This window comes from Drosophila subobscura, chromosome O (assembly GCF_008121235.1).
Source record: "Drosophila subobscura isolate 14011-0131.10 chromosome O, UCBerk_Dsub_1.0, whole genome shotgun sequence".
Lineage (NCBI taxonomy): Eukaryota > Metazoa > Arthropoda > Insecta > Diptera > Drosophilidae > Drosophila > Drosophila subobscura.
This window is the reverse complement of record NC_048533.1, coordinates 20,960,713-20,979,953: the sequence shown is the minus strand read 5'-3', so window position 1 is coordinate 20,979,953 and position 19,241 is coordinate 20,960,713. Positions and strand designations below refer to the sequence as shown.

Genomic DNA, 19,241 nt, shown 5'->3' with positions numbered 1-19,241 from the left:
TTAAAATACGAACTATATAAACTTGAACTAAAATAAAACTGTAAATTAGCTTAGAACGTAACTAACCTAATCCGACTTAAAGATCGTAAATGGTTGCACTTAAAGGAACATCAATAAATAAAACTTTTTTAGCATTCTAACATATTGGGAGCATTCACACTGCCGTCAGTCTGTTCGTCCTCCACGGTGGACGTGGTACAAGGCATCGAATCAGTGTACTGCGAGCTGCGTCGCCGTTTCAGTATTTTCCCTGGAGACGGCGGCCCAGAAGAGCTGGCGGAACTCACCAGATGATGGAAATTGAAGTGTACCCATTGCCTGTGATTGATCACCTGCTGGGGGACATCCACAATGCAGTCTAGGATGGGTCCAGTTATCTTTGTCGGGTCGAGATCCACCAGGCGAGATAGCTTCTGAAAGGCAGCTTCAAAGATTTGCATTACACTCAAGGCTGCGTACGAGCTGCGTCCAATGTCGTTGGTCGGTGTGATTGGGTCTTGAATGCTCAAAAATGACTGCCAGTTGTAGTTGCCCATGGTAGACCTGAGGTGTTCCTTTGTGTGGCAGCCTCCATTGCCGAGCACCGAAACCACGCACTTGTTGAAGTCGAATTTGCGCCCATAGTACTCAAGGAACTTCAGCAGCAGCATCCCCAGCCTGTTGGTATTGTTGTACTTCTTGTTGGACTGTGCCTGGTGCTGGAGAAAGCCGATGCACATAAGGGTAATGGCATAGGAGGAGATGCCGCCCGTGCGATAGACTTCGTTCAGGCCGCGCATGGCCAGGAACTGCTTGAGGACCATCACAAGCTTTGGCAAATCCGGATACTGGCGTATAAAGTCCTTGATCAGTTCGGCCGCCTTCACTCCGGATCCCACATTGAAGCTGATGTCGAATTTGATTTGCGACACGCGCTCCGTAAACTTGACCACGGGTACTGCGGCCGTTTCCACCACGTTGACTGTGTGCGGATCCGCGACGCCGCGCGCCACAAGCTCACTCTCCAGCTCGTGCAGTGGTGGATTGTACCAGTAGCTCCTGCGGTTTTGGACGACGAGATCAATGTCAGAAAGCGGCAAGTTCAGGCCTGTGCGAAATGAGCCAAATACTTCGACAATGGCCCCTGGCCAAATGGAAACCAGCATATCTTCAATGCAGCGCACTGCTTCGGCGCGCAGATAGAACTCCGTCGCTGTGGATTGAATATAATTGTAAAACTGCTCAATCTCCTGATGCAGCAGACTGAGTGCCGGTATGCCGTTGCCATAAGATTCCATTGAAAAGCTGGCTAAGCGCCAAGGCTTCGCTTGATTCGCCGCGTCACACATGATAGATAGTTAGCCTTCCTCTGCCCCTATCCAAGATACAAGTCGTCTTCCAGAATTTATATCCTCCTTGTTGTTTAAGCCAAATTTTGAACGAGCCAAGCCGAAGCAGCGAAACAGCAACAGAACAGAAGCAGAAAAAGAAGCACAAAAGGAAACGGGGAATAAAAATGCCGCGGCACCGTTATGTAGTGCTGCCACCCTGTTGAGATTTCGATAGAACTTCGATCTGCACATACAAATTGGGCGAATTTAATGCAAAGCCTATGAATTAAATATTTGAAAGAGAAATAATGTAGTAAAAAATATACTCTTTGTTAGAAACGCTGGAATAGGGATTTTAGAGATAATCGAAAAGGGCTGCTGCGACAACGCGTAGAAAAAAATTACGTTTATACGGTGCTATTATTTGTAATGACCGGATGGGCATATATCATTATTTTTTTCACGTGCAACAGGCCATGGCTTAAAAGCAAGAAATAAAAAATTCTTAGTTAAAACTCCAGTGATTATTCAGTGAGAAGTGCAAATGCCAGATCACGAGCTAAAAACCACGCATAAACGTGCGAGCAGGGCTGCAAAGAGAATTGCAAGACAAGGAATTGCGAAAAAAAAATACGTAGTACAAGAAAAGATTAATATAACTTTAATGAATTCATTTGTTACAGCATGTTTAAACCCCGCATTGCAAGGAACCGAAAAGACAAATCATAAATATACATGTGTGTGTTAGTTCGAACGTAAAAAGTAATTAAACATTTAAATCTAGGCTTATTCCTCCTCCATGTGGCGACGATGCTGCATTTGTAGCTCAAAGCGACGATTTAAGCGCACTCCACGTATGAATTGTCCAGTTTTCTGTTTTGGGGCGCTGCGGCTCTTGAACATTTCCATGTGCCGTTGGCGTCTCTCTGCCACCTTATCCTCAAACGCGGTTGGCACAGTGGTGGCCGTGCTGGTTGCTGTAAATTTCTTGACCACGTTTGTTGATAAATTGAATGCTGGCTTCGACACTATATTACTGCCACTCTTCAATGGCAGGCGGCTTTGTGACGGCACCTTCGCCAAAGTGGCTGGACGTGGTGGATCAATCAACCCATTTTCAGGCTGCTTGGCTGCTGTCGGGTTGCTGCACCAATCAATTTTCCTGAGCGCCCTTGGTCGGGAGCAATCGCCAGCCGCCACAGCACTGGAACTTGGCATCTTCTTCACGGTTGATCCAGCTCCCGGTTCATGCTTCAAGGCTGAGCTAGTTAACACCTTGGCGCGTACTGCCTTGCGGTCGAGATGGTCCACCAAATTCTCCATCTTGGCGAATTGCTTCTGATGAATGGCTGCAAAGTTTGGAAGCTTTGTTCGCATCTTCACCTTGCTGGGTGTAATCACTTGGCCTCCCTTAAAGAATTCTGAAAAGGAGAGCGTAAATTGTTGTAGTTCTTGGAATAGCCAAAGGCGGTTTTTAGTGGTACTTACTTGGCTGCGGAATCCTGCTACCCTTCGGGCGGATCTCGTCCACCGACATTGAGCGCTTGCGTCGATTTGTGACATCTGCAATTAGTTTTGTTAACATGTGACAGAAATTGTTGTATTTATTCCCACTTACTACTGGTGTTCAGACGCTCCCAGCGCTTATCAATGTCATCGACATGCGCAATTTCCAGGGGACTGCGAAACGAGACAGTTCTTGATTTGATATCATCCCAAGTTGTGGCTGACTTTGAGCGTCGCTTTCTCATTTCTGTGTTAGCCAACTGGGCGCTCTGATCATATGGCTTCCCTGCCTTGGGGGACTTGCGCGATGAAGACTTGCGCGACTTGTAAGGTGTAGGTAACCGATTGATCTTGGATCGGTTGGGGCTTGGTTTAGTTGACTTTGTCCCGATTTCAGCTAAATTCAAAAGAGTCTGGTTCTGGTCATCATCCGTTGTTAGAACAACTTTAATCGATGGCTTCACGGAAGCATCGCAATCGGAAACATCCACTGCGACAACATTCGATTCATTGCTCTTTCTTTCCTCAGCGTCAAAGGTCGTGTTGAGCACAGATTTATCTGGCTCGGCCAGCTCATCATCGTCGACCATAATCAGCGATGGCATTTCGCATTCAAATTCATCTTCCAATGCGGCATGCTCGGATTGCTCCATAGGCTCATCAAGTGGACACAATCCCAGGTCGTCCAATGTCGTATTATTCGGTGCGGCACGTGCCGCCTGTGCAGTGGACACTGCATTTATTTCCACCGTTTTTTCTTCGGTAACAGTCGGAACTGCCTGTTTAGTTGGTGGCATAGCTTCCTCATCGGTTTCATCGGCTGTGATGTGCTCCACTCCGACAGAAATCAAACACTGTTCATCCTCATCTTCAGTGCCGGATTTTGAATCTTTTTTCTCAGTGCTAGTATCCTCAGGAATGGTTTCAATGATGGGCTTATCATCATCTAGAGCTGTGGATGGCAACTCAGCAGCATCTGGCTTATCGACTTCTTCGTCTTTCTCTCCCAGAATGGTTTTGGGCTTGCTGGAAGCGCGTCTGGACTTGCGACTGCGCTTACATGAATTGCGGCCCACTTCTGCGGCAGTCCACTTCTGTGTGGGCTCCTCAATTTCTTCAATCACTTCAGCAACTTTGTTCTTCATTTCCTTGGTGGCAGAACGTAGCATAATATCATCGTAGTCCAACGCCGGGCGCACACTCTTGCGCGCACTGCGTCTCGGGGTTTCATTCTTTGTCATATTGCGTCTGCTGCTTGGTGGTGTTTTGGGAGGCTCTGGATTGATGGGCGAACCCAATTCAGGGTTAGCTTGGCTTTTCTTGCGACCGTGACGCGTTTTCATGGCTAATGGTGTGTCTTTGTGTGTCCGTCCACTTTGTTTGCCAAGTGGCGTCGGCGCCAGGACGCTCGCATCATCGTGCTGGTTTTCTAGTAATTGTAAATGCATGATGTAAACATAAACGAAAATACTTGTGCTCAGCATTCTGCTTACCATTAGTGGATTCCATTCCGAATTGCGTATAATAGCTGCGATGAAAGAGCACAAAAACAAAATAATGCCAACAAATCTTCCCGGGCTGTACGTTTATTTTGAAGAGTTAGGGATGGGAGATATGTATTTGCTGCTATATCAATATATCGATATTTATATTTTGTTGGTGATATTTGCATGTACTTGCGAAAGAGCTGATATTTTTATAGTATTATCCACAAACGGAACTACGTTTTTGAGTTTTGACACTAATTTTGGGATACCACAGCCACGTCTCTTGATTCTACTAATTGGCTTACAGGGTAATCGGTATATCGGTACTATTGTGCGATAAGTGTGACTTGGCGGCGTTTTGGGTTTCAGGATCGATACATAATGAAAGCAACAATGTCAGTGATATCCAGATTGTTCCAGTTTAATTCAAATCACCAGTCGAGATAATGTTAAAATAAATTTATTAAAAAAACGTTATCCAAATACTTTAACATGTGAGCTGCCTCATGCGAAATAAAGCTAGCATCGAGATGGCATCAACGACTAGCAAATGAAAAATACATTTACATGTAAAATGCAATTCAATAAATATAAAATCGAATCCTAAGATTCATTTGTGGCACTCTTGTAGATTAGCACTCTTCGATTATGGGTGTGGTTTGTCTGCTCAGGGCTAGCTGGTAGGCAACCTCAAACGCCTGTCCTAAAGTCAAAATAATTTCCTTGGCCAGCTCCTGCAAGGAAAGTCAAAATTAATTCACAAAAAGCGAAAAAAAGGCATTGTGGGTACGCACCAAATTATCGACCATAAAGACATGACAATAATGCAGATCCTGCTCTTTGGTTATATATGCAAAGTACCGCAAATCCTCAGTGTCCTGGCACACACAATTGATATTCTCAATGTCATGGCAGCAGATGGCAGTCTAAGGAAAAAGGAAGCAACTTTTTAGTACAAGAAAATTCCAAGACTTTCGTTGGCTTACCTTTTTCTCATGATCCACAAACTTAACACCGACACACGAGACCGCAATGTCCACGTTGAGACGCGTCTGCAGATTGGCAGCCTTCAGATATTTGGTGGATGTTGTACAATTCTCGAGCAGGCTAAAGTCACTGACACTCGCCGCCGATTTCCTGTTCTCGTCGATCTTCAGCTTCTGTATGGACTTGCGCGTGGACAGTGTGCCCTGCAATTGCCTTATGACCGTCGATCCCAGATACTAAAAACGAAAAAGGGTTCAATAAAACTGCAGCAGAGGGTTTCCCCTTTGAACTTACAAAAAGCGAGTAACGAATTTCGCCATAGATGAGGGTGTACGGCGAGTGACACCAATGTGAGTCGGAGCTTGAGCTCTGGCTCTTGCCCAGGAGCAGCTCCGCCGGATTGCGTATGTGCAAAGAGTGTCGTGGATCATCAGCAGCAGCAGGCACGCACTGGAGCTGCTCCTCCTCCTCCTGCTCCTGTTCCTGCTCGGTGTCTTGATCGTATTCGGTAGACACTTCATTTCCGATGTTCTCAAAAATTGTATCAATCTCGGCCCACACACGAGAGGCGCTGAAATCCTCGCCCAATGCCGAGTAGCGCTGCTTGGACAGACTGCGGCGATGGACAGACCTCACCATGCTCGGCGAACGCAAGAAGTCACGCTCCCGCGGCACTGAGCCGCGTCCATCCGTCGTGTCTGCTGCCAAATTCAATGTGGAACCCTTGAAGAGTCCCGCGAATGGAATATCGCCGACAAATTCTTCCACATGATCCGAATTAAAAGAGTTTGTGGTTCGTGTCGATTCACTCGTCTCCAAGTGGCTCTCCTTGCGCAGTGTCACGGGCAGTATGTAGTTCAATATCGTGTGCTCCGCCTCCGTAACCGTGGGCGGCGGATAGTCCGGCGTGGGCGAATGACGCACTGTTCGCAATTTGTTGCCATTCCCGTTGCTGCTGTTGTTGTTGCTGTCCAATACAGCTGTTTTGGCTGGCTCTCCATTGGTTGCTTCTTCGATTACCACAAGATTCGCGTAGTCGTTGGATTTGCCATTAATGTGAGTGCGTGGCATGGGAATTGGCGGAGATGGTAGCGACATTTCCACATAAGAAGCCACAGCCTGTTGTCGTGCTGCAGCTGTAAAGGAAAAAGAGTTCTCAAATAAGCAATTGGGCGCACTCCATGGACTCCTTTTGCACTTACAATTACTGCTCGTGCTGGCGGAGTTGTTGTCATCGCTGCCGGAACCGTTCTTCAATAGATTTATGTACTCGTAGGAACGCGATGGCACCGAGGCACTCGAGATGTCGCTGAACGTCTGAAAGCTGGGCAGCTGCGGCTGCTTGTACACAGGCTTGTACGTCTCCCAATGCTCCCTGTTGTCCCTGTCCCCCTTGATGGTGTGAACATCGTTGAATGATTTCTGCAGAATAATCGGCTTCATGGCCAGATAGTTATCCGGCAGCTTGGTGTACATATCCAGCGAGCTTAAAGAGTGCGAAAGTCCGTTGGCTTGATCTTGGTTTCTATGGGGGGAGCAGCAGCAGTGGTTGGGGAATTGGATGGTTATGGAAGAAAGACCATTAAGACCAGACCGGTTAATTGAAGAGTGAAGCAAACGATCATGGGAGTGGGCGTGAGTGTACGTGAGGGGTGCAAGACTTTGGATGAGTGCAGTGTGCGTATTCCGTATGACATGAGCTGCAGAGCGGGCGGGGGGTTAATTAAGGTCACAACATTAACAGCAACAGTGAGAAACAGAATGAGTTGGTTGTGGTATGTGCGTGCGTGATGTGCCACAAGTCATGGTTAGGGCGCTTACTTCCTCTGCCTCGCCGAGTCTCGCAGCTTGGCCAACTTCTGACGCTGCGAGTTCTTTTCGAACAAACGCTTCGGCAGCGACTGTGTGCCATTCTCCACGATCAATTCGTCAACAGCCAGACGAGTCTGCTGTGCCATCGCTTGGTTGGTAAACTCTGCAAGAAATTTTAGCCATTAGAAAAGTTTTTAAGGCATAGATGGTGCCTCCACGCACCATTAATGACGCCCACAATGTCGTATGTAACGTGCGGTGGATAGTCCGAGAGTATATTCAGGGCAGTGCGTCCGTTGCCATCTGTGGCGTGTACAAAAACGCCCGCCTTTAGCAGGGTGACCACAACAGACTTCTTGCCGCACAGCGCCGCCTCGTGCAGGGCGCTGCCCGCATGTGTGAGTATGTTGACATCCACGCCCGCAGCCAGCAGCGTCTCCACCACCTTTTTGTGTCCATTGCGGCTGGCTAGATGCAGGCAAGTGTGCGTGAAAATGTTCTTTGTGGGCGACGTGGCATAAGGACTGGCATAGCCCAGCAACTCGGACATATCCCGCCCGTCGTCTCTTTTGTATGGCAGTATAAGATCTGGATAGACCCGCAGCAGCGTCTGAACCACCTGCAAGCGTCCGAACTGCGCGGCCAGATCCAGAGCCGTCTGGAAGCTGTTGTTGCGTATGGCCGGATCAGCACCATAGGAGAGCAGGATGGCCACGACGGTGTTGTGGCCATGCTGGGCACCCGAATGCAATGGCGTCTCGTTCTCGATCGTTTGGGCATTGGGATTGGCGCCATGTGGGCTGTGCATTAGCAGCATCTTCACAATGTCATGATGTCCCGCCCAAGCGGCGAGAAACAGCGGTGTGGAGCCACGAATATCCGGCACATCCAGCTGGGCATTGTGGGACAGCAGCAGGCGCACAATGCTGCCATGTCCATTGAGGCAGGCATGGTGCAGTGAGGTGTAGCCATTCACATCTTGGCAATTGATGCTGGGACTGCGGCGAAAGCTGAAAAGTTACATTTAGTACATACAAATCAAGTGGGTAATGCTGCTGCTGACTCACCTCGACAATGGTCCGTGACGTTTGGAAGAATGGTCCAGCAGCTTGTCGACGGTTCGAATATCGCCACTTCTTGCTGCCGTCAGCAAATGTTGATCCTTGCCCATTGGAGCGGCGATTTGTTTAAATTACTGTGCGGAGAAAACGAAAGTGCGAAGAGCGCACATTTTAGTGTCTTGTTCTATATTGAATGGAATGAGATCATCGCAAGAAAATATGGAGGAGCCCCAGCCCCAGCGGTGGGCAGAGTCAGCTGTTTACTTGCCCTTACTGTAAACAGAGAACCTGTCGATTTCTTGCCATGTACATACATATACACACACACATGCAGCCATGGCATGGAATGTGTGCATGTGTGTTTGTTGATTTTAGGGTCTGCTCCACACTCCGCCTCTTCCAAGGTCATCGAACGGCATTGGGGCAATCAATTAGATTACGGCAGCTCCACTAAATATAGTTTTACTCAATTATTACTTACCGACTATGTCCGAGTCCAGTTGTGATGTGCACAGCCATAAACGACTGCACCCACTTGTTATCCCCAACGATAAGAAAACGGGCGCGGATTGGGGATCAATTGTATTTACGTGGAACCGATCTTCTACCCTACCCTAAGCCCTAGTGGTGAGCAATATTTAAATGGAGCATGTCGATTGTCATCGATGCGTGCGCGTGCCAGCACGCCAGCCGATAGCCGATACTTCACACTTGCACATCTCTAGCGCTGCAGCTGCACAAGCCAAATTTTTTATTTTTCTTGAAAAAAAAACATCAGAATTTTGAGGAAATTAATCTGAATTAAGTAATTATTTAGTAGCAATATGGAAACGACAAGCGTCAGCACAGTTAAGCCCAAACGAAAAGATAAATCCGAAGGTAAGTGAAAGCATTTAAATCTGTCTAAGCGAAAACGCGGGGTGAGGTGCGAGGTGTGCCGGCACAAAGAGTCGAGAGTCGTGTGAATATTTCTGATAACGCGCATGGTGTGGCCAGAATTGCGCGTAACCATTAAAATTTAAGGTATGCCCCGTGTGTCTGCCATGCTTAATGCAATATCATTCATTATGTTGCCCTTGCAGACGTACAAGAGGAGAGGCAGAAGGAAGAGGAGACGCCGAGTGGCGAGCCACAGAGGAAGCTACTGCGCCTCGGCGAAACTCTGGACAAACCGCTGGCCGTGCCGGAGGTGCAACTAAATGCGGTCTATCAGCAAAAGGAGCTCACGCAGTGGCTACAGACGACATGGACAAAGGCGAAGGGCGGCGAGACCGTCAAAGATGATAAAACCGGCGCACAAGTGTTTGGTGATCCGTTTCAGATTTGCCTGCTGCCAGGCCTGCTGGCGGAGGGCACCAGCAAAGCTCTGGTGTCCGAAATCATTGACAAAGTTACATGGTCGCGCAAGCAGATGGACCTGTACGAGTTCTACCAAAGCACAGATCTGTCCAACATGCCCCGCTGTCGGCTGCTCACAAATTTCCTGCAAGTGTTGCGCAAACAAGTCCGCCCCTGGCTGGAGAAGGTGACGAACCTGAAGCTGGACTACGTGTCGGCCTCCTGCAGCATGTACACCTGCGGCGACTATCTGCTGGTGCACGACGACCTGCTCAAGGACCGACAAATAGCCTTCATCTACTACCTGTCGCCCTGGGAGGGCGCTGAGGAGTGGAACGAGACGCAAGGCGGCAGCCTGGAGATCTTCTCCAGCGACTCCCAGTGCTTTCCCCAGTTCCCAGTGCATCGCAAAATAGCCCCCAAAGATAATCAATTTGCATTCTTCAAAGTCGGCTCGCGCTCCTTTCACCAGGTGGGCGAGGTGACCACATTCGACTACCCGCGTCTCACCATCAACGGCTGGTTTCACGGCGAAACGAACGAGGCCTTCGTACCGGACTCCATGCGCGCCTTTCCCCGCCTGAGCTACCTGCAGCCGGACAGCTCGAGCAAACAACAGCCGCTGGCCCTTCTGCTCAATAATGTCTACCTAAAGACGGCCACGCGACGCAGTATTCAGAAGCGCATCGAGGAGAACTCGGAAATCTGCCTCTATGAATTCTTCAAACGCGAAAAGTTCGAGCTGGCTCGGGCGCAGCTCTTGAACGACTCGGACTCGCTGGTCTGGCGGCGGCAGGGACCCGCCAATGCCCACAATTACGAGGTCATGGATCTGAGCACAGCAAGGGGCACGATCCAGGAGCTGCTGCAGCTGTTCCGCAGCAATGCCATGTTCGATCTGCTGCGCGACTTCACCGACCTCGACTTGAGTGGCGCCGACGCCGTGACGCCCAAATGCAGCGTGGAGCTGCAGCGATGGTCGCACGGGAACTACACTGTCCTCGGCGATGGGCTGGTTAGCGAGGAGAACACACTCGATCTGGTCTACTATCTGAATGCGGCGGAAGGTGCTGCAGTCATCACATACCTCTCGCCCGACGGCGAGCTGCCCAACGAGAAGCAGAAGCAGACATCGGGCTCTGATGAGGAGGATGACGATTCAGTGCTGCTCACCATATCGCCCGTGGACAATGCCCTGAACATTGTCTACCGCTGCGAGGGCACCACCAAGTTTACCAAATACGTGTCGCGCAATACGCCCTTGGAGAAGGGACCCGTTTTTGTTATATCCTGCAGCTACAAGGAGTAGTCTAGATGCCGGTCCTGCTGCCTGCATGCGCACAATCTTCTGGGACACTCTATAAACATTTCGTAGCAGCGGTCTAATGTACAGAACTAAATTTACCGAATAAAAATGATGTAGAAAAGCCAGAAAAACTTTCGATTGTTGCTCGCGCACCTCGCACCTCAAGGGAAGCATCAAACGCACTGCATTAATATTTATTTCTTTCTTTGCCATTACAGATAAATACCGCATTGGAGCGACGATCGCCTTCATTGTAGTCATCATTGGAATTGGCGTGCCAATGTGGTGGAAAACCACAACAGTCTACAGGTGAGTCAACAATGGGAAAATGGCTGTCTGTTCTCCTGAATCAATTATTCTTTTGCAGAGTCACTTTGCCTTCGAACGCCATACTGGGCCTGAGCGAGCAGCCCATCAAAACGGCTGTGCAGGTGGCCATCTACACACAGGGCTCCAGTCGCGCCCAGCTGCTCATCGGCGAGCTGCAAAGTGCATTTAACGATAGCGGTAAGGGGGATGTTCTCCACCCACCAAACGAGTGACTCAAACTTTAATTTTGTTGCAGAAATCTGGAACGTGGAATTTAAACATTTGACTTTACCGACCGGAGCCAAGGAAGCGCATACGCCTGCAGCATTGGAGAAGCTGCTGCTGCAGGAGCACCCTCAAAGTGTGGGCGACTTTATGTTCATTGAGTGGCCCAAGATGCAGGAGGAAGTGCTGCTTACCACGGAACGTTCAGCGCTCATGCGCAGCGATACAAGTGAGATTCAGATCTGCCTTTGCTTTGGAAACTAACCCTAAATGAAATGTGTAACTCTTTCAGCTGCCAATAAGCTAGCGCAGGTGCTGCACTCGAAAATCCTGCAGACATATCGCATCAATCAAATACTCAGCACAGACGATCGACTGGGCGCCAAGTCCGAGGCGCCACAGCCCGCCTACGATGTCATTGTGTCCGTGCTGAATCCCAAGCCGCGTCTGACCCACGCCCAGTGGAACATTTCAATGGCTGTGAAGAGTGAGAGAATGTGCGACCCACAGCCCAGCTTTATTTCTCATTCCTGAATTTATATTCTCAGCTTATGTGGAGCCTTGGCTGGCGCAAGTGTCGGACATATCCAACTATACGGTGCGCACGCAATGGAAGTATCGTGTAGCCATCGAGGCCAATCTGAAGCAGGTGCGCGATGAGAGCAAGCTGGGTCGCCACTATGCCCTGCAGGAGGCGGATCTGCCACATCTGCTGACCTCCATATCGCAAAATCTGAGTGCCAGCACCACGGACAAGCCGGCCATCAATCTGGTGGTGTACATTCCGCCCTGCAAGACCGCGCCCCTGCACATCTACAACAGCAAGCAGCAGCTGCTGACGCGCAACGGCGTGGATGCATTTATATCGCCACCTTGGGGAGGCGTCATCATTGCCAATCCGCCGGAGAGCGTGTGCCTGGCGTATGCGAATGACGAGCAGCCGCTGCCCTATCATGTCAGCACCACGGACAACATGCAGGTGATGCTCGATCAGCTGCACAAGCTGCTCGACATCAGCAGCGAGCTACAGATGGAGGGCGTCAAGACGGTGGACATTGAGCAGTTGGCACCGCGCCGCTGGGAGTACGAGGCCTACCTCAGACGCAGCGCCATTCGGCACATTGCCACGGCCAGTCGAACGCTGCAGAGCCTCATTAACCTGTTGGGTACGGTTCGAATCACCCACAATCCATAATGCGCTCTTAATTGTTTCCTCTCGCCCTCAGATCAAATCAGTTATATTGTGATAAACGATGATGTGGCCGCGGCCATAACGAGCTCTTATGCCGACATTCTGGCCGCCAAGGTCGCTCTACTGGAGCATCGACTGGGCGATGCTTCCGCGCTGGCCAAGCGCGCATTTGTGGCCTCGGAGCGGGGCTTCTTTGATGCCAGTCTGCTGGCGCAGCTCTACTTCCCCGATGAACAAAAGTACGCCATTTACATTCCACTCTTCCTGCCCGTCCTCGTGCCCGTGCTCAGTTCCTTCAACATGCTGCGCAGAGTGCTGCAAAACTTACGGAAGGAGAAGCAGCACTAAACGAACGAGCCGCGACGAATGTTTACGACTCCCAATAAAATAAAACTATTGACTCTATTCTTGATAATTTAATAAGCTAAAATCCATCAAGGCCGCTGTGCTGTCAGTTTTATGTTGTTTTCATGCGGTAAAGTTCATCATCGAGCTCTTTGCGTGTGCGCTTCTTGGGCGGCTGCGAGCGGCAGTAGTTGGTATTCACGCTGTAGATGGCCACGCACACCACATAGACAATCAAGATGCGTTTGAGCATGGCTCAGGCAGCCGCAGAGTCGGAATTTACAAATCAAATTTTGATCAATGAATCTGAGTAGTTTTGGGGCATCAACTGAAAGTAAACTGATCGACGCCTTTGCCTATTTCCAGTATTCCCTGGTTCGTGTGAGTTCCAGCTGCAATGGATGTCAGGGCTGACGTTGGTACGCACCCCTCAGGGGCCGAAGCGCAGCGTGTGAACGTAGCGGATAGGTCAGGTTCAGACGCAGACAAGAAACGGAAACCCCTTAAACACATTTAAAGCCAAAGCAGCAATGCTCTTTCTGCTATGTACATATACATATACATACATACATATGTACATAAGTGGGTAGACTTGAGATCTTTTTGGTTAACTGTAAACAGAGTTGTACCCCTTGCCGTTTCTAGTCGGTGAAATGAATAACAAGGTGACGTTGTCCTTATTCACCACGCTCAAAAAGACAAGCGCTAGAAAGGGATAGAGATAGAGTAGTGGTGCCCGAAAGAGAGTGTTAGTAATTTCACCATGGTCTTGACAATTGCAATTCCAAATGTATACAAATGATGGGTAGGGGAGGGGGATAAAAAGAAGCAAATGCTGTGGCTGTCAAAACTCGTTAAACATGGAATTCAATTGGTAAATGCGCGGCTGATGGAGAGGCGGGGTTTGGGGCTTGGGCTTTGCACATTAAAAGTAAATAGTTAATTTTTAATTGCTCACGGCTCGTTGGCTCTCGTTGGACAGACAAAGACATAAACGAGCCGAAACTCCGCCGCACTCGTACTCGTCCCCGTAGATATTCAACAAGTATTTGTCTCTTATTCAAAGGTTAAATATTATTTTAATGAGCCGCGCTTGTTTGTCGAGAAGGCAGGTGGGGGAGACAGAAAACCTTTTCTCCAATGTGCGAGGCTGAGGCTGAGAGAGCTCCAGCCGGAGCTTCAACTACACAGCCCCAAGACCGCAAAAAGGTCAACAATGTGACTTTTAGCGATCGCCAAATGCCGCCAACTTGCCAAGTGGCTTTATGTCATGGTTTTGGTGCCATTGTTGTGGCGTTGCCTCGTCGCAGGCGACAGCATATGGCGGATACGAGAAGCGAAATCGAAACCGAAACCGAAGCTAACCCTTTGCCCTGCAATTGCTGTCATCTGCATTTCCGGAATAGATGGCCCATTAGCTAGCCACAGAATTGCCTTTAAAACACACATTTTCCCACACGTTACAGCAAACCGCACGCACGTCAAAAATCAATTCGGTTGGAGTTGGAGTGCACACGAGAGGCCAGCAGAGATGAGCCCGAAGGCTAACACAATAACGAAACTAATTTTGATGCGGTTGTTAAGTATTTCCAAACACTTTGCCAGATTAAATGAGTTGGTCAAAGTGGAAAATGTGGCAGGCAGGCATCGAGGAGGAGGCACCATGAAGATGTTGCACTATTGTTGGGTCTGAGCAGCCGTCTGATGCTCACAATCGATGCAACAAGGCGTGTAATTAATAATTGATTGAATTTTTCCCAAACAATAAATGACAAGGCACTCGAGGCGATGGCGATTGCAGCAGCAATGTGGATGTGTTTGTGTATGTATTTGTGGATTGCAGTCTGGACAGCTGCAGAGACAGCCAAAAGAATTGAAGAATTTGTTCGCCCAAAATGGCACAAAGTACACAAAGAGTCGTCGGAGTCGCAGTCAAGTGGCATGCTCTGGCCCAAGGAGCTGGAAGCTGGTGGACCCAGGTGTGCCCATAAGGAGCCAGCACGTAAAAGTCACATTGCAAAATGTTTACTGCTGCAATTGTAATCACTGTTGACCATATGTGTGTGTGGTTGTTGCTGGCAGTGCAGTGTTGCCGCTGCTGATGCACTTTTTATAGTACCATTGCATTCCCACCGCTAAGTGAAATTAATAAAAATTGCAATCAACTTGAATGCCCCCTTAAGCTGAAGCTTCGACTGTTGCACCAAAAACGTCAAATGCGTTCGCGCAATTCACATAATTTGTTTAATTAATTACGCCAACACATTTTCATTTGCTATTTACTAGATGTCTATTGGGTAACCATCAGCTGCTGCCTCTGCCGTCAGCTGCTCCCGCTGCCGCTGCTGCTGAGATTTTTCACATAAACTAGAAAAAGAAGAAGAAAAACAACAACAACATACACACACTATAACTGTAACAGCCATTGAAAGCCGAACGGATTTGGCAGCTTTCGAAAGATTCAAGCAACATATCGTCAAAGTGGAAGTGGAAGCTGCTGTTGCTGTTGCATCTGCTGCAACATTCTCAGCCTGCTCCAAGGCCACTGGTTGCTGCTGCTGCTGCCACCATATCTTGCAGCCATTTGGTGAGCGGATCGGCCAATTGCTAAGTTATAGTACGAGTAGCATCTAGGCATCTACCAGCTTCGACAATTTCCACTCTTCGATTCGTTTTTTTTTTCATTTCGAATTTGAGGAGTTGAGGAAGTCGCAACATTGCAGCCAGAAAATGTTAGCAGCACAAAGTTCAGTTGGCAATATTTTGTGCCACCAAAACGGAGTTTGCAACTTGACAAAAACATGCAGCAATGGGGGGCATGTATAACCTACCTTTACCTATACGTAAGTTATTGTGGAACAATTAAACAATTTGTTTAACAAAAGCTCAATAAAACTGAAAGCGAATGTAAACAGCAGAAGCAACATCACAGGCATCACCATCATTGGATTCATCATCATCTTCTTGGCAGCCATGGGAAAGAGATCTCTCATCAGCTTTTTGTTGGGGTCTGGGGCTGGAAAAGTGTCGAAGCGGACAAAGCCCAAGGACGCTGGGTTATAAAACAAATAAAGCGAATTGTATTATACAAAAATATTACTTACCCTTACCGCAGTTTGACATAAATGCCAATTTAAATGCTGCAAAACGCATAAATCAGCAAAGAGCCAAAATGTTGCTGCCGCTGCTGTTGTCTGTTGCTGCTGTCTCTGTGTTGTCTCTGGGTTGTCGTGTTATTTGTTGGTTTTTTTTTATTTTCTGGCAAACAAACGATCAGCAAGTGGCGCTCCTCAAAAAACGTTTTTTTCCCTGCAAAAATGAAGAAGACTCCGGGCTTGGGCAGAGTTCAGGCAAAAGGCAATGTTGCTGCTGCTGTTGGGTTTATGTGGCTGCTGCTGTTAGTTTTATGTTGCTATTGCTGTGAGGTTATGTTGCTGCCGCTGCTGCGGCTGGTGGGTGATGGGTGACAAAAGATGCCGTCTAATTGAATTACCATAAAATAAAAGTTGTCTTGAAAAATGCGCATAATTTTAGCTAACATCCTGGTCAGCATTAGCAGCTATTAGCTGTGCTTAGCTGGCTGCGCTCTGGCACTGGCATTTGGCATTTGGCGACTCAGAATTGTGTTCTTCTTCTTCTTTTTTGTTGCCAGCCACGAACAATGTCGGTGCTTTAGTCTTAGATCCAAGATTCAAGCCGTAAGCTCATTAACATGATTACAATGGAACGAACCCTGACTGCATAATAATTCACACATATTCCAGCAAAATAATTACGAAAAAAGTGCATTTGTATGGGCAAATGCAATTAGTCACAGATACAGGCAGTACCAACACACAGCTAACAAAAACTACTCTTGGTGCAGCATCTGCATCTCTGCATCTGCATCTGGTGAATTCTTTGCTGGCCGTAACCACCTCCACCATCGATGGTGTGCACCGTTTCGTCTCATTCATTCCCATAATTTACCAAATATTTTTTATTATTTAGTTTTTGTTTCGCTACAACCATAGACACATAGATGTATCTATGCATGTGTCTATGTGTGTCTGTGTGGCTTAGCAACTGGCAGACTGGCAACTGTCTATAACATTTTCTCACGTTTCGTCGTGCAGATTTCGGCACAAGTTGCGCCTTGGTGTGGCACAGACCGGCGTGGCTGTGGCCCAGCCATGGGTTGCGATGAGGCTGTTGGTGTTTGGTGATAATGATGATGCTGGCTGCTTATGCTGATGCTGCCTCTGCTGCTGGTACTTGTACTGCTGGAGATGGCGAGGCCGTTGCCTCAGCGGGGGTGGGCGGCTAATGCACATTTTATGCAAATTTCAACTGCACTTTTCGCTGTGTTGGCAGAGTGAGGAGGCTAGTCCACGAGTGCCACAAAATGCAATTTAGAATGCTTGAATGCGCCGACTAGCGTTGGTTGTGGATTAAGGTGGATTAAGTCTTTCATCCACCTAATGGAATGTTCTATAAATAAAATGTTTGCTTCGCTTAGTGAATTATCTAAGAGCGGGTGTATGCTGTGCACTTAGCTAAGTTTACTCTTGCATTTGATTATTTAATTAATACTCTATGGTGTTGGCTTTTTATTAAGTTTAAGAAAGGTTGAGATCAGTAGAGATCAGCAGAGGATTTGCATGTCATAAATATAATAAATGAAACACGTTGCTGTGTAGTTTATGTTGATCAAGACAGAGGCAGGAATTGCTATAAATATCCATTACAATTTTCTATACTTTTATATTTTAAACCTTTTCGCATCATTTGTGTAAAAAACTTCCTGGTTTTGGCTAAAGTTTTAGACGAAAGACAACTGAAAAGGTACCAAAATACATCTAAATATTCTCTGAAATCCCTTTAAGATTTACATAACCCGAGGGGTTTGCTTTACCATGGTTAAAACAGAAAAATAATGATTAGAATGATTCAATCTTCAAGAAATTAAAAGTAATTTCGGTCATCACTTATTTTGTATTTAACTTTTAACAGATCAATAAAAAAAATTTTCAGATATTATCCGCAGTTTAATCAAAATAAAATTCCATGTTCCGTGGTGCATGAACACCTTTGGGATAAATAAAAAGCATCTTTAGAGCGCACCAAGAACCCATGCCCAGACCCAATTGAAGTTTTCTTTGCAGCAAAACTCCCAGTAATAAAGTATTCCACTGCTCTACCCGTAATCAACGTAAACCGATAAACGCGTTCGTTGCTCAAGTCTTTCAATTTTATTGGCTATTTTTATGCGTTTCGTCTCGCTGGATTTTTATTTAAAAATGCCGCCACAGTCGGCGCTACATGGCAAATGCGTCAAATTAGCCAGCCAGGCAGGCAGACCACTCACCAGAAAGATGGACAGACAAACCCACCGACTGACTGACTGACTGACCCATTCCCAAAATCCCGCAAAAAATAAAAATAAACTTTCGGGTTTCGCAAGCAGCGTGGCATCCATAAAAACTGCAAATTGCACAGCTGTGGCCGCTTCGTCTGCCGCTCCATCTGCGTTTTGCCACGTGCAGCAGCCTGCCAATATGAATTTTGGAATCCCAAAAGCCATATGTACACAATGTGATAAGTATGTATGTACATATGTACACAGTTATGTATACATACATATTCGCAGCATGCAATTTCTTATTATGAGCGGCGGCTGGCTGGCAAAAAGGTTTTCCGAGTGTTGGTTTGCACTTTATCAACGGGAAAATCTGCTGGCAGCCACCATGCTCATTGCTGCACAATTACTCAACGACCTGGGATGGCCTCCCCGCTGCCTCCCCTTCCGCCAGCACCTTCTGCAATTCCAATTCCCGCTGCAAACCCAATCGCAATCCTCGCGACTCGTTAGTGGTTGCCTCCGACTTTTGCTTCTGCTTTAGCTTCTGCCTGGAAATGCCAGACCAAAAACTCAGCTGAAGAGAGAGCGAAAGAGCAGCTCAGACGGGAGTCTGCTCAGGCGCATCTTCAGCTTAATTGAATTTTTGGTTTGCTGCTGCAGTTGCTGCTGCTGGTGAATGCATTTACCATTCGCTCCCACACGATGTGCAAATGCTTTCGGCACTTTTACTACACCAGCAGCAGCAAAAGACAACAAGCATTCAGCTGCCAGCTGGCAAAGCCTTACATAATGAGTAAAAATTAAATAATTTAACTCACAAACGGATTCTTAACGAGCCGCGACAGCAGCCCGTCTTGTAGTTGAAACACCGAAACTCGTGAACACATTTATCAATGTCATGGCGGGCGGGAGGCCACATCGAACTGCTGTGATGTGTATTTAATTGAAGGCGGTCCAACTAATTAGAATCAAAATCCGCTTAGATGCTGTGTAATGCCACAAAGCAGACAGCAGACACCAGA

The 19,241-nt window shown here is 47.7% G+C and overlaps 4 protein-coding genes across 8 annotated transcripts; 1 reads left to right on the top strand and 3 right to left on the bottom strand.

Annotated features, from left to right (window-relative positions):
* Positions 1–69: 69 nt before the first annotated feature.
* Positions 70–1,550, bottom strand: LOC117898188 (inactive non-canonical poly(A) RNA polymerase protein Trf4-2). Its single transcript, XM_034807404.1, has one exon. It carries the CDS (start codon positions 1,326–1,328, stop codon positions 129–131), a length of 1,200 nt encoding a protein of 399 aa, XP_034663295.1. The 5' UTR covers positions 1,329–1,550; the 3' UTR covers positions 70–128.
* A 398-nt stretch (positions 1,551–1,948) lies between these two features.
* LOC117896072 lies at positions 1,949–4,454 on the bottom strand. Of its 3 annotated transcripts, none has more exons than XM_034804099.1 (4): positions 4,310–4,454; positions 2,929–4,245; positions 2,799–2,873; positions 1,949–2,731 (listed from the first exon to the last, which is right to left on the bottom strand). In XM_034804099.1, exons 1-4 carry the CDS (start codon positions 4,323–4,325, stop codon positions 2,097–2,099), a joined length of 2,043 nt encoding a protein of 680 aa, XP_034659990.1. In that variant the 5' UTR covers positions 4,326–4,454; the 3' UTR covers positions 1,949–2,096. The 3 variants fall into 3 exon arrangements, with proteins under 3 accessions (XP_034659990.1, XP_034659991.1, XP_034659989.1); XM_034804100.1 differs by lacking the exon at positions 4,310–4,454 and having other exon boundaries at positions 2,929–3,730; positions 3,776–4,264; XM_034804098.1 differs by lacking the exon at positions 4,310–4,454 and having other exon boundaries at positions 2,929–4,264.
* A 479-nt stretch (positions 4,455–4,933) lies between these two features.
* LOC117896071 (ankyrin repeat and sterile alpha motif domain-containing protein 1B) lies at positions 4,934–8,796 on the bottom strand. 2 transcript variants are annotated; one of them, XM_034804097.1, is made up of 9 exons: positions 8,645–8,796; positions 8,170–8,297; positions 7,325–8,112; positions 7,112–7,265; positions 6,493–6,776; positions 5,585–6,426; positions 5,290–5,526; positions 5,098–5,229; positions 4,934–5,037 (listed from the first exon to the last, which is right to left on the bottom strand). In XM_034804097.1, the coding sequence occupies exons 2-9, from the start codon at positions 8,271–8,273 to the stop codon at positions 4,936–4,938; spliced, it is 2,643 nt and encodes an 880-aa protein (XP_034659988.1). In that variant the 5' UTR covers positions 8,274–8,297; positions 8,645–8,796; the 3' UTR covers positions 4,934–4,935. The 2 variants fall into 2 exon arrangements, with proteins under 2 accessions (XP_034659988.1, XP_034659987.1); XM_034804096.1 differs by having other exon boundaries at positions 6,493–6,815; positions 8,645–8,795.
* A 72-nt stretch (positions 8,797–8,868) lies between these two features.
* LOC117896073 (prolyl 3-hydroxylase sudestada1-like) lies at positions 8,869–12,938 on the top strand. Of its 2 annotated transcripts, XM_034804102.1 has the most exons (7): positions 8,875–9,042; positions 11,026–11,116; positions 11,175–11,314; positions 11,373–11,570; positions 11,634–11,828; positions 11,890–12,507; positions 12,568–12,938. In XM_034804102.1, exons 1-7 carry the CDS (start codon positions 8,988–8,990, stop codon positions 12,879–12,881), a joined length of 1,611 nt encoding a protein of 536 aa, XP_034659993.1. In that variant the 5' UTR covers positions 8,875–8,987; the 3' UTR covers positions 12,882–12,938. The 2 variants fall into 2 exon arrangements, with proteins under 2 accessions (XP_034659992.1, XP_034659993.1); XM_034804101.1 differs by lacking the exons at positions 11,026–11,116; positions 11,175–11,314; positions 11,373–11,570; ... (1 more) ...; positions 11,890–12,507; positions 12,568–12,938 and adding an exon at positions 9,246–10,928 and having other exon boundaries at positions 8,869–9,042.
* The last annotated feature ends 6,303 nt before the right edge of the window (positions 12,939–19,241 follow it).

Bases quoted from the DNA above. Each gene is read 5' to 3' on its own strand.
- LOC117898188 (XM_034807404.1), bottom strand. From the start codon at position 1,328: ATGTGTGACGCGGCGAATCAAGCGAAGCCTTGGCGCTTAGCCAGCTTT.
- LOC117896072 (XM_034804098.1), bottom strand. From the start codon at position 4,264: ATGCATTTACAATTACTAGAAAACCAGCACGATGATGCGAGCGTCCTG. The intron at 2,874-2,928 runs GTAAGTGGGAAT...AACTAATTGCAG, and splicing joins GGAGCGTCTGAACACCAGTA to ATGTCACAAATCGACGCAAG. The intron at 2,732-2,798 runs GTAAGTACCACT...TCTCCTTTTCAG, and splicing joins TAGCAGGATTCCGCAGCCAA to AATTCTTTAAGGGAGGCCAA.
- LOC117896071 (XM_034804096.1), bottom strand. From the start codon at position 8,273: ATGGGCAAGGATCAACATTTGCTGACGGCAGCAAGAAGTGGCGATATT. The intron at 7,266-7,324 runs GTGCGTGGAGGC...AATTTCTTGCAG, and splicing joins CATTGTGGGCGTCATTAATG to AGTTTACCAACCAAGCGATG. The intron at 5,038-5,097 runs GTGCGTACCCAC...CTTTCCTTGCAG, and splicing joins TCTTTATGGTCGATAATTTG to GAGCTGGCCAAGGAAATTAT.
- LOC117896073 (XM_034804101.1), top strand. From the start codon at position 8,988: ATGGAAACGACAAGCGTCAGCACAGTTAAGCCCAAACGAAAAGATAAA. The intron at 9,043-9,245 runs GTAAGTGAAAGC...TTGCCCTTGCAG, and splicing joins ACGAAAAGATAAATCCGAAG to ACGTACAAGAGGAGAGGCAG.